Here is a 13247-nt window from a genome sequence, read left to right as displayed (position 1 = left end):
AGCACAGGTAAGTAAAGCTGGTTGTAAACATGACAAATACGTAAACATGAGGAGTTTGGCAAGTGTTGACATAATTTTTGGAATCATTGACTTTGGATATATTGTATCACAGATTTGGTAATAAATCTATTTTAGGTTTTTAAAATATTTAACATTTATTTCATTTTCAAAAATCTTAGAGCAAGCAAACAAATGAACAAAATAAAATTTTTGGATTCATAAGAATATGGTCAGTTCGGCATACTTGGCATCTTGATTTATAAGTGACTGTTCCTGCTACTGTTTGACAAGCTAAAGTAGTTCAGTTGGACAGAAAATAGAGCTCATGTGGCTGATTCCTGAGTAATAGAAATATCCTTATTATCATATCCCTATCTCATAAGCCTGTCGTCCAGAGAAAAGAACATACACAGCTCAGGGTAAATCCATCCATTTGCTTCTCTGGCAAGCACTGCTCGTCTGTATCACTTCCCAGTGTAGTCCAAAGGCTCCCTCTCCATCTCTCTCCTCATGGAAACAACCATTGTATGCCCATCCTACTCCATAAGTTTTCCTTACAGCATCCAAGTCTAAACAGTTTCTCCCTCTGCTAAATTAAAAGATGCTTAAAAACTGTTTCTTGGTGAGTAAATTCTTACGTCATGTATCTCAGTGCCATTTCACCTCACACTTCCAGATATGGAAAAACCTAAGCAACAGACAAGGTAGTTTCTCTTGCCCACAAAAATAAACTGGCCTCATGTTACACTTCCTTGTTGCTCTCTCAGTCAACATTTAGTGCTATGCCTGGTGCACTGTAAACTATCCAGTTATAACTATTAGTTACTTGATCAGAAGGGCTCAGTAATACCAAACTTGTGGCAGAAAGGATAAACTTTTCCTCAATCTTTACCCAATCTTACTTAAAGCCTGAGAAAAAGACAGGTAGTTAAATTCATGCACAAAATGCCTAGACACAGACATTATTTATTCTGCATGTTCAAGATGATATGTATAAGATTTAAAAAAAAAAAAAGAACAGCTTTCTAATGCATCAGGGTTTAGGGGATTAAGAAAATGTAGCATGATGTTTTCAAGTTAGTCTTCCTTCCAGTTTGGAGCATGCTAAGATTAATGGAGAATGTGGGAATCTTTATTTCAAACCATTAAGTTCCAAATTTAGTGTCAGTGTAGCAAGTGCTGCAAGGAAGATGGATATTACCCTTTTCAATTTTAGGAGCTGGTAAGTCACATTGCTTGTTTTCAGATTAGCAGATGTTTGTCTCTGGGTATTGCCATAAGGAATTCTGTGTTTATTCAAATAAATAGATTCCCTGGCTGTGAATGATGATGAGCTTCACACATTTCTCATGTGTCTTATATACACATATACTCAAACACACACACACACACACACACACACACTCGAATATTTTGAATTTTTTTTTTTTTTGGCAAAGGTCCCAATTGACGGTGAAACAGATTATTTTCATAATCTTCTTTGTTGTGGAAAACTGAAAGTCCATATACATTATCTGTAAAATTTTTTTTTTTACTTAGCCATAAAGGAGATGGGACTGTCATGCTAATATTAGAATCATGAATGATTTGAAACTGACTGTGAGGTTTTCAGACTATGGAAGGGTCCCCCAAGATGCTATGATTTACCTTTGTAGCTGTCATTATGTAATTTAAACATCTTCCTATCTGTGGTAACCTCTAACATGAGTTTTGTTTTTATTTGTACTGTATCCTATTTTTTTGAGTGCTGGTGTAGTAGAGGTGTAGGGATTAGAGCATGATTTTATTTTCATATATCTGAAGAGATAATTGTGGAATTTTTCTAACCAAGAAATATTTCAGACATTTTAGATATTTTAAAAAATGATTATGCCGACCAGTGATTCACCTGACACCAATATGTACAGACCACCACAGTTTACTTCTAAAAACATCACCTACCTCCTATTTTGCTTTTAAAATTACAAAAATTATGCATTGTCTGTGTAAGCCATTTGCATTGCAAAATACAGCTCAGTGAACTCTCTGCCATTTTCCAAAATTACCTAGGAATATACAATAGATGTATTTTTCCGTCAAAGCTGGAAGGATGAAAGATTAAAATTTAAAGGACCCATGACAGTTCTCCGGTTAAATAACCTAATGGCAAGTAAAATCTGGACTCCGGATACCTTCTTTCACAATGGAAAGAAGTCTGTGGCACACAACATGACCATGCCAAACAAACTCCTGAGGATCACAGAGGATGGTACCTTGTTGTACACCATGAGGTAAGGATGACTGTGTTTCCATTTGTGATTCTTTTTATACTTTTTTGTCACCATATATATGTGCTTATGAAGTTGATAGGGCATGGTGAAATATCTGGCTTTCTGTTTACCTTATTTTTCAACCTTAATAATTGCTCCAGTATGAAAAATAAACTGACTGAAGTATTATAGAAGTATGAAAGCATTAAGTAAAATGATTAGACAAAATGGGAGGGGAATTTATAATGTATATTAAGTAATATATCTCAAGTATCCATCCAACCTGTGCTAGTTCAGTATGAGGAATTTCTTCCCCCTACTACTAACCTAAAATATTTCTGCATCCCAATAAGGTCTAGATTAAATTTCTAGACGCTGTCTCAAGATATATATCTGACAATGTTTCTACATAAAAAGGAGGAAAAAATCCCCCGAAATTAGAACAGTTCATCTTAAAAACCATAGATTCATGTGAAAGTATACATTTAGAGAAGTATATGAATTTATAATGATGTTATTAGTTAGATATTATTAGAGAATATAAATATTCTTAATTTTGCTTAAATTGAAGAAAAAAATATAATATATATATACATATATATATCTGCTTTATAAACACTTCTTCCATTTTGAGATTATTGGAAAACCTAGCAGCTAGATATTTTCATTCATTTACAGTTCAATGAAGGAAACACAAATCAAAAAAAGTTGTGAATACTTTTAAAGAAAAAAATGTTTAAAATATTCCTAATTTGAAGAAATTTAAAATTGTACAGAACTTATTCTTAAGGGAAGCAGTTATTTCATACCCAAGTGACTTGTTAGAATGTTGTTTTTATAGATCTGGACAGTACTTGGTAATTCAGACTGTCCAATTATTCCTTTGGCATGAAAAGATAATGGAGGCAAAATCCTAGGCTCGGTGGATTTTGTTTAGTGTGGGAATAGAGGGACGCTTTGCTTTTGAAGAGAGCTGCCAGAATTTCTACCTTTTTATACAAAAATATCCAAATGAAAAAGAAAGAAAAAGCGCTTCAAGAGCTACTTTAGGTGTTGGACTCAACTAGTAAACATCTAATAGAATTAAAAGAGTGACAAATCACATGCAAAAATAAAAAAGAGAGAGAAAAAAATAGAGGATCAGTGGACAGACATGTCCTCTGTGTTGAGTGTCTATGTCCAACATAGACACTCAACATGTCTATGTTGAGTGAGACCTTTCCAGATCATCCGGGTAAAATCTATTTATAATTGAAACCTGAAGTATTTGCCCCTTGTAAAACACCCTATGCCCGTTTTTTTTGTTTGTTTGTTTTTTTCTTTCCTACGCCTGTTTTTGAGCCTAAGTTCAGTATTTATTCTTCTCAGCTATCAATTTTCTGGGGCAGGATTTGCATCTACTGTGAAGTTTAGCAATTCATACTTTCTGATATGCACAGTGTTCTTCGTCAATAACTAGCCTGTTATTGCCGATCTCCTAAACTTACCACCTCCTTTGCTAATATATCATCACTTTCCTTAAAATTTGAATTTTAAAATGTAAGTTTGGTCATTAATTTACACATGTCATATTTGCTTTAATCAGCATTGGAATCACTTAATGAGTTTACTGGCTATAAAGACATTCCTACCCCATTTCTTCAGCTACTTAATAATATGGATAAATATATTTTATAAAAACTGTATGATGAGTTTGGTATAAATTCCTAAGTCCACCAAACAAAATCAAATGTATTTCAGTGAATTATTTTCTTTACCATTTTTCAAATGTAAATAGAAATGAAGATAGGGACTAGAAAGAAGCACAGCAAAATCCTGGCTTCAATTAGGCAGCAGGTTTCTATATAAAACAAAATGGTTGGATTATAGTGGGATCACCCACAAACTCTCCTTAACCTACTCCTTTTTTTTTTGTTTTATGCTGTCTGGTGCTGTTTTAGAGAAGGGGATGGGGAGAGCTGCACTGAGGAGAGGAGACATTCTCCTCTCTTCCTAGCTGTCCATGTCTTCTTCTCTGCCAAGTCTTTATCCAAGTATTTGCTTACATCTAATTATAGTCTCAAAAGATTTTCTGAGTCTAGGTGAATTAGGTAATGATGCTTGTCTTGGAAAACATTAAACATGCTTGTCCATCATACAAAATCTGGTGTCACCTATTTTATCAAAACAAATAAATGGATAGAATCTAGTCATTGTTGTAAATAATTCCTTTTAGATCTTTTGGTTAACATTAACAGCTCAGTATCATGCTGAAGTTTGAGCCTGCCTCTCTTGCTTTTCTTAATGTATTTGTTAGAGTTAGTGACAACCTAGTCAGGTTTATCAGCCAAGTATTTTATCTATAGGGCTCTTGTTTATGTCCTCTGTCTTCTTAATTGGTAAGGCTGACGGTGAGAGCTGAGTGTCCAATGCATTTGGAGGACTTTCCTATGGATGCCCATGCCTGCCCACTAAAATTTGGAAGCTGTGAGTAAATTTGTAATTTTAATTTTTCTTTATTCTTATAAGAGACCTCTCTATTTAATAGTTTTAAAGATTGCATGCATTTATTTATTTATTTATTTATTTATGAGAGAGAAAGAGTGTGCACAGGGGGAGGAGCAGACAGAGAAGGACAAGCAGATTCTGTGCTGAGTGCAGAGCCCTATGTGGAGCTGAATCTCATGACCCTGAGATCATGACCTGAGGCACAATTAATAGTCGGATGCTTAACTGACTGAGCCACCCAGGCATCCCTGAGAGACCTAAGTATTTAAGCAAGAAACCTCCAATTATTAAAGTCTGTTGGGGGACAGATAAAAAGCATGAAGAAAGTTTAGTGATTTGCTGCAAACACTTTCTAGGAATGTCTGGATGGCTTAGTGTGTTAAGCATCTGCCTTCAGCTTAGGTTTTTTTTTTTTTTAAGATTTTATTTATTTATTCATGAGGGACACAGAGAGAGAGAGGCAGAGACAGGCAGAGGGAGAAGCAGGCTCCATATAGGGAGCCTGATGGGAGACTCGATCCTGAGACTCCAGGATCATGTCCTGAGCTGAAGACAGACGCTCAGCCGTGAGTCCCCTAGGTGTCCCTCAGCTCAGGTTTTTATCTCTAGGTCCTGGGATAGAGCCTGGGCCAGGCTTCCTGCTCAGGAGGGATTCTGCTATTCCCTCTGCCCTTCCCCCCCAATGCTCTCTCTTCCCTTCTCTCTCAAATAAATAAATAAAATCTTTTTAAAAATACTTTGTATAAGTAATAATCTTTTATTCCATTTTAAAATGTTATTTCAGAATGAGATTATTCCCTATCTCCTCAATAAGAAAGAATGGATTTAATTAATTAGTGGAAAAATTCTACTTTTGTTAAAGCTTTATTCATAGAAAAACAAGCAGAGTACAGATGTTTTTACCCCATAGATAATATCTCCCTGCCAATAAATGGAGATCATTGTGCTTATTTCGTATCATTGCTGACATTTGTTTGACCTTAAGAATATTTCAGGTTGTTTATCAGATGGAAATATTGGTAGGTGGCAACAGTGGATGATAATTGTTTCTTAATAATGAAGCCTACACCTAAAAAAATATTCCCTGATGAGAATTTACCCTAATCACAATCTTTAGAAAAGTTCTCGACTTGTTAGGATATCCCATGAATTCCATGTGCATATTAATGCTTTTGCAGGTATCCTAGAAAACTTTGTGATAACCCTCTGGGCTTCTGCTGTTCGAAAATATGCAGATAGATACACATAAGAGGAGCCAAGAGAAGAGTGGCCAGCAGAGTCAGCTCTGGTCTTTCTCTACCCTTCTGCTTTTGACTAGTATGCATATATAAAGGGTGTGAGAGCAATGTATTACTGGTTTCCTGTAGAAGAGGTACTTATAAGGACTGAGTCAACTCCTGGACTACCTAACCAGCTCTCTGTTCCCACTAGACAGACAGTCTAAGTAACTATTTTGGTGAAGATATGATTCATAGAAAAAAATAGTGGTAGTGTAGGAAGATAGCAAGCAAAGAAAATAGCAAAGGGCCTTCAGGCTCCTAGCAGCACTAGTCATGGAGAGACAAGTTTATTTATAAATCTAATTCTATACTGAAACCCAAGGACAAACTACTTCAAAAATTGTCAGCCAAACAGGCCTTTGGTGATAACTCCCTCCTCCCCACTCTTTTCCCAATTGAACGTATATTCTATATTATGGACTACTATGTTTTCTCCTGATTACCACTTCCATTTTTAACAATAATATTATGTATTATGTGTTACTTATATGCGAGGCAGTATATTAAATATTTTATATGTATTAGTTCATCTCATCCACAAAATAATCTTATACTTGGGAAGATTGTGCGTTATACTTTGCCTGAGGCAGTACTTATTTATGCTGATTATCCTGGTGTAACTACTAATAGTGCCCCCTTTTATCTTCATTTATAACCTTGTTTTGGACAACGAATTACTTGTCTAACATACTAGTCAGGAATAGCTTTCAAGCAGTGAGTATAATTAGCTGAAAAGAAGCGTTTATATTTTCTATACAAGATGAATGATGGTGATTGTTGGTTGATTGTTGGTTAGTCAGCATCTTAACAAGGATGATGTTCTAAAATGCCCCTAGATCTTCCTGATCACAAAATGGCTGCTGCAACTCCAGCCGTTGCATCTGCTTTCAAAATAAAGAATTGTGGACAAAGAAGAAGGAACTAGCACCTGTATCAAAAAGATAAAAGCTTTCCCTAAAATCCTAGAAGGCATTTACTCACATCTCATTAATAATCAAAGATGTGTCCCATTGCCAATGCTGACTGCAAATGAAACTGGGAAGAAATATTCTTAACTAGGCACATTGTCAGTCTGAAGAAAATTGGAGGTATTTCAGGAAGGAGGAAATGGATAATGATTAGAAAGTAAATAGTGTCTCATATAAGAAAACTGAAGTTAAATAAAAATCTGTTTTCCACCTCAGAGCCTTTATACATGCTCTTTTCTCTACTTGGGTCACTCTTCCCTTCATTCTTCCTGTAATTGGCTTCTTTTACTTTTCCACTTCTCAGCATAAATGTCATCTCGTAGGCCTTCCCTAATGACCTTATCTAAATTTACATATAGTGCCTTGATTATAATACATGTTTAATTTAGATGTATCACACAATAATTACTAGTTTTATTTGTTGGTTGACTTTTTTATTGTCTGGAGACGGTAAACTCCATTTAGAGCACAACCTATTTTGTTCAGCATTTCCTAGCACAGAGACTACTATAATGTACACTCAATAAATATTTATTAAATATACAATAATCAGGTTTTAAATGCCCTTTAATGTTTAAATCTCAGAGAAGCCTCAGAAAACAGGATTTAAGACCTGTGGGGAATTAAACAAACAGAGGAGGCTTGATATTAAAAAGTAAGCATCTGAGCTCAGTGGGAGAGCACCATGAATAATTACCATTGCCTGCCATTGGCTTGAGAGGAAGCAGTGGGGGTTGATTTATTGTATAGTTAGTTCTCTGACCTGGCCTAATTAGCACACTTCTTAAATTAAGAAACTGAGGCAAACGTGGGCTAAAAATGCTTTGACCCAGTTTTTGAGCAAACATCTTGCCAAAATATCACAGAAGAAAATAAACAAGAGAGAAGCTACAGGATTTTGTAATAATTTAGTAAAACACTGTAATAAATGTTTATGAGGCAACCTCATCCATATGTTGATAAGAACTAACCTAAGAAAAGCAGATGTTTTCCTTACTACTTTCCATTAGACCCTGATTGTCAGTGTTATATCATACTTTTTGCTTATTGGTGATAGAGCCCTCTTCATAAGGCCAGATAACCAGAAGACAACATACATGATTCAATTGACATCTTTTAATTGCTTTTTGAAGAAAATACAAATAAGACTTTGATTCTAAGAGATTCAAATGATATTCTGACAATAAGATCTAGGAGAGTGTTAGACCTTGTAAGGACTGATAAGTGATGGTTTCCCTACTGATTATAAAGCATAGTGCCTTATAAATAAGGAGAGAGTGATAAGTAGAAATTTAAATGAATTTTGAGTAATAAATAACTTTAGAAATTATTTAGTGCGCCTGCTTCATACAAATGGAAAGATAAAGGCCCATAAAAGTGAAGTGATAGTCTGTATTAACAGATACTCTTCTGATACCAAGTCTATGTTCCCAGAGTTATTTCACCACAAATTCTTTCATAAGCCCAACCAAAACTTTCTGTCTTCTTGTTAATTTTTTTCTTTGGTAATCTGCTGATTTATTTGAAATCTGAGCTCAACATTTTGACTAAGTACCTGAAGACTCTTCTTAACCTTATTTTCTTCATGCTGAATAGTCTCAGATGAAGGAGGTTTTCATAAAAAGTACTTTCTAGATACTGAAATGAAGAAATAAGGTATATCACCTATTGTGATATACCTTAGATATGTCTTCTACATCTTAAAACACCAACTTTTTTTTTAAGTTTTTGTTTAAGTTCCAGTTAGGTAGTTGGGGCACTTGGGTGGCTCAGTCCATTAAGCTTGTGCCTTCAGCTCAGGTCATAATCTCAGGGTCCTGGAATTGAGCCCCAAGTTGGACTCTCTGCTCAGCAGGGAGTCTGCTTCTCCCTCTCCCTTTGCTCCTCTCTAGCTCAAGTGCGCGGTATGCATGCTGTGTCTCAAATAAATAAATAAATTCTTTAAAATAAATAAATAAATTCTAGTTAGCATACAGTGTAATATGATTTTCAGGTGTACAATGTAGTCATCCATAAAACACCTGGTGCTCTTCACAAGTGCACTTCTTAATCCCCTTACCTATTTAATCATGTAGATCTGCTCTGCATTTTGGGAGATTTCCACTAAGAGACGTGAACAATGAGTAATCTCCCCTTTCACAATAGTTTCGTGTTTATTGTAGATTTTATACCCAATGGAGTTTCTAAGACATTACAAGTATGAGACATTGAATTATATGAAGTGAAAAGTGGATGGTAACAAGTTTTTTCCTCTAAAACTGTATTAGCAGCCCTTTGGCAACACATGATGAGGTAGGAAAAGGTAGAGTCCAAGCACTGTTGTTAATGATAGTACAATACAGTAGCAAGAGTGTTTTAATTGTTACAAAATGACACAAGGTCTAGAATTGGTTTCATCCCTAAATACTTGACCATCAAGTATCCCTGCTTGGATTTTGAGAATATAATATACAGTTTTTGCCTAGAAAATCCTTATTAATAGCAGTAGAGTAGAATGAATATCATTCTATGCTCTTACCTCAGTTTCCCCACTAAATAACTATCTAAATATTTAAACCCTTAAATATGTCTCGTTTCTGTGGTTCAGTTTATCATCTGTAAAATGAGACAAATTATATGACCTCTGAAATCCTTCCATGTTAATAATCAGTGATTCTATGTTACCATAAACTTTGGCTGTCTTCTTAGGCAAGACCCTTCCATTAAAAAAGAAAAATTTATAATGATTGGAAAAATATTTTACTGAATATGGTACCTGCAAATTGTAAGCAATATGGTTCTTCTCAAGCTACTATGCTCTGCACTTCTTTGGGGAATTTTAAAAATAAATCATGTTTTAGATGCTAATAAATGCATTTCTTCTCCTTAACAAATGCAATGCTGAAATGATTCAAAATTTTAAGTCAATGAGATGTGTTAACTTGACACATAACTTAACAAATAATAGGAATTATTTCACTATATATGTGTATCAAATTATGTTGTACACTTTAAATGTCTTATAATTTTATTTGTCAATTATACCTTACTAAAGCTATAAATACATACATACATACATACATACATACATACATACATAAAAGATTATTGCCATGAAAAAAAGTCAATGAGGGCAGCCATGATTAAAAAGTAAAATTCAATAAGAACAAATTCTAAAACCATTCATTTATCAATCTTACATGTTTATGAAAGAAGTAATAACCACTAAGTTAATTCCTAGTATATTCTCTCAAACTTCTGGAGAAATTTGATTACAAAAATAACCTGATTGTATGTTGGTCCAAAAGTGATGCTGGAATAGACCAGACACTGTAAAATCAGGAGAAGACTGGCTACACTTTTCTGCAAAATTCATCCCAGAGGCAAGAAGAAGCTTTGGTTCAGAGAATGAGAGGCATGGCTCTCATCTTTCTTATGGAAGCTTCACATGGGTGTAAAAATGCAACCATAACTTCACATCTCATAATATTTCAGCTTGGATAAAGAATTAAACAAAACTCTCAAGTTTGGTTACGTTGGGGCAAGTGTTGGGTGAAACAGGGACACATTATGATATTAACAAGCTCTAGGAACTTCCGTTTGTGAACAATTCCTTAAAAAAATGTATATTAAAATATATATTTTAGTTTCTAATTTTATATTTTTAACTTTTATATTTTATGACTATGTTGGTATAAAGATGAATAGAATTCAAGTTGGGTTATGCTCACTTTTTTTTATTTTAAATGAAATTAAAACATTGTTTGGTCACCTAGAAGTATTGCAGACCCTGGACACTATCTACTGTGCCTAATGCAGAAGTTGGCCAAGGAGTAAAGCTTTCACAGTAAAGGAAGCTTTTGCTATCATATCTGCCTGATATAACCCTGGAAACTTTCTGCTTTTACTAATGTGCTGTTCTCTTTATTTTTAATATCACTCTACATCTAAACAAAGGAGAGTATATACTATCATTCCACCCCATGTATAATGGTATTCTGTGACTAGAAACCAGAAAAGCTATAGAATCCCTTCTTCCTCACCTTCTCACTCATTCTCTACACCTCTTCTCCCAACCTTTCAGAATTACAGATCAGGATTATGACCTCACTTCTCATGTAGAAAGATGGCTGGGTGAAAAGTGACATGGTAAATGAAAATGATTGAGAAGTGTAATGAGCTAAATGGTGTATCTCATCAGCATATTGTCACAATAGTAAATACCATAGAAAGGAGAATTAATTTAAAAGGAAGTAAAGTCAGACTTCTTTTAAAAATGGATGCTCAGTAAAATTTCCAGTGTTACTTTTCACATTTATCATGACCTTCCCCTGACCCAACATAATCTGAACCCATGCTACTGCCTCTAACCTTATTTCATTTCTCATGTAGTTCAGATTTAGTCATATCAGTATTCCTGTTCTTCCTATAACATATAAAGCTTTTATCAGGGCCAGAAGAAAAAAAAAATTTTGTTCACCTATCCAGCAGATTCTTCCCCAAGACTTATATAGCCTACTCTCATTTCTGTCATGCATAAAATGGTCATTTCCTCAGTGACCCTCTCTGAGTCTTTGCCTAAAATACGTCCATGTCTTTCATTCTCTACCCCCTCACCTATTGTGTACGGCATTGTTTCATTTAACGCTACTTGAAATTATATGTTTATTAGCTTGTCTATTTCTGTCCCCATTACTGCCATGCATGTTCCACAACATCAGGGAAACTTGTTTGTTATGTATTTTTTCAGCAAGGTACTTTGTCTTTTGTAGATGCTTAATAACCATTTGTTGTAAGAGTGAACAGATGACAGAACAAATCAGGAAAATGTGTTTCAGTTTTCCTAAATTAAGGGATATGGGCTCTGCTTTTGGTCCTGCCTGTCCTGGCCATGCAATTGAAAATATGAAACTGGTAGGACTCATCAGCTAATTAGGAGACTTGCAGTAGCATGACCCATGGACCATTTTCCTTTCTTTCCTTTCAGATGCGTATACTAGAGCAGAAGTTGTTTATGAGTGGACCAGAGAGCCAGCACGCTCAGTTGTTGTAGCAGAAGATGGGTCACGCCTAAATCAGTATGATCTTCTTGGACAAACAGTAGACTCTGGAATTGTTCAGTCTAGTACAGGTTAGTGCCACTTGATTATTCCAGATATGTCAGAAGAAATATAAACAGTTTTTGTGAGTGACAATGTGAGAATTCAGTAAGTTCTTCAATAACACAGATAGAGAGAAAATTTCACTAACCTTGAAACCAGATAAGCTAGGAATTAGTGTAAACTCTATAGATTTATGCCCTTGGATTCATCATTTAATGTCTTTTGGCCTCTGTTTCTTTGTTTGCAAAATAAGGTACCAGTTCTATGAGATCAGGGTAGCTGAGTATTTATAAATGTGAACTTTTGGAGGAGAATGTATGTATTAAATTCTTACACTTCCACCTTCCTTGTTGATTGTGGTCACCTTGCAGGGTTGTTGGAAGAAATAAATTAAATCCGTGAAGAATACTTATGATAGTTTCTGGCACATATAAAAAATTCTTAATAAATGTTAGCTATTAATATCATCTAGGCCTGACTTATTGCAATGATTCAGTGAATCTTGGTGAATTTGTAGCAGTGATCATTATACATAAGATACCAAACACTAATTCCTTCTACAAATCCATTTGTATCTCAGCTATGGATCTTCCACAGTTAAATCCTACAGAAACATCATTACATTACTGACCATTCATTCCACTTTGGCATTAGAAAAAAGTGGGGTGCCATTCTTCTTAGTATTATAACTGTTTTACCAATGTAATACTAAGAACTGGAGCAAGTGCTATTAAGCAGCTGGACCCCAAATTTTAGACTTTTGAAGTTGTTTCAAGAAATAAGAGTTTAGTTATGTAAATATCCATTTTGCAACCAAATGGAATGCGATCATTGGGCTAGAAAATTATAAAAAGTTGAATTTTAACCCTTCTGCAATCTCAATAATTTTAATTATGTTCAATCATTAAAGCCTTAACAGAAGTCAGCAGTTTTTATAGCTGTCTTAAAAAATTTAGATTAGGGATGCCTGCGTGGCTCGGCAGTTGGGCATCTGTCTTCAGCTCAGGGTGTAGGCCTGGGATCCCAGGATCGAGTCCTGAGTCTCACATTGGGCTCCCTGCATAGAACCTGCTTCTCCTTCTGCCTGTGTCTCTGCATCTTTCTCTGTCTCTCATGAATTAAAAAAATAATAATAATAAATTAGTTCACTAACTTTGGTAATTTCTAAAAAAAATACAATTT

General features: G+C 34.9%; 1 protein-coding gene across 1 annotated transcript in view; it reads left to right on the top strand.

The window, feature by feature from the left end:
* GABRA1 (gamma-aminobutyric acid type A receptor subunit alpha1) overlaps positions 1-13247 on the top strand; it is a 58264-nt gene that overhangs the window by 25507 nt on the left and 19510 nt on the right. Inside the window, exons 5-7 of the mRNA XM_077895625.1 lie at positions 2050-2270; positions 4633-4715; positions 11951-12094. Coding sequence (XP_077751751.1) covers positions 2050-2270; positions 4633-4715; positions 11951-12094 — 448 coding nt within the window. The remainder of the gene's footprint in view (positions 1-2049; positions 2271-4632; positions 4716-11950; positions 12095-13247) is intronic.

This window comes from Canis aureus, chromosome 4 (assembly GCF_053574225.1).
Source record: "Canis aureus isolate CA01 chromosome 4, VMU_Caureus_v.1.0, whole genome shotgun sequence".
Lineage (NCBI taxonomy): Eukaryota > Metazoa > Chordata > Mammalia > Carnivora > Canidae > Canis > Canis aureus.
The sequence above is the reverse complement of the archived record's forward strand: the minus strand, read 5'-3'. Positions and strand labels throughout refer to the sequence as shown.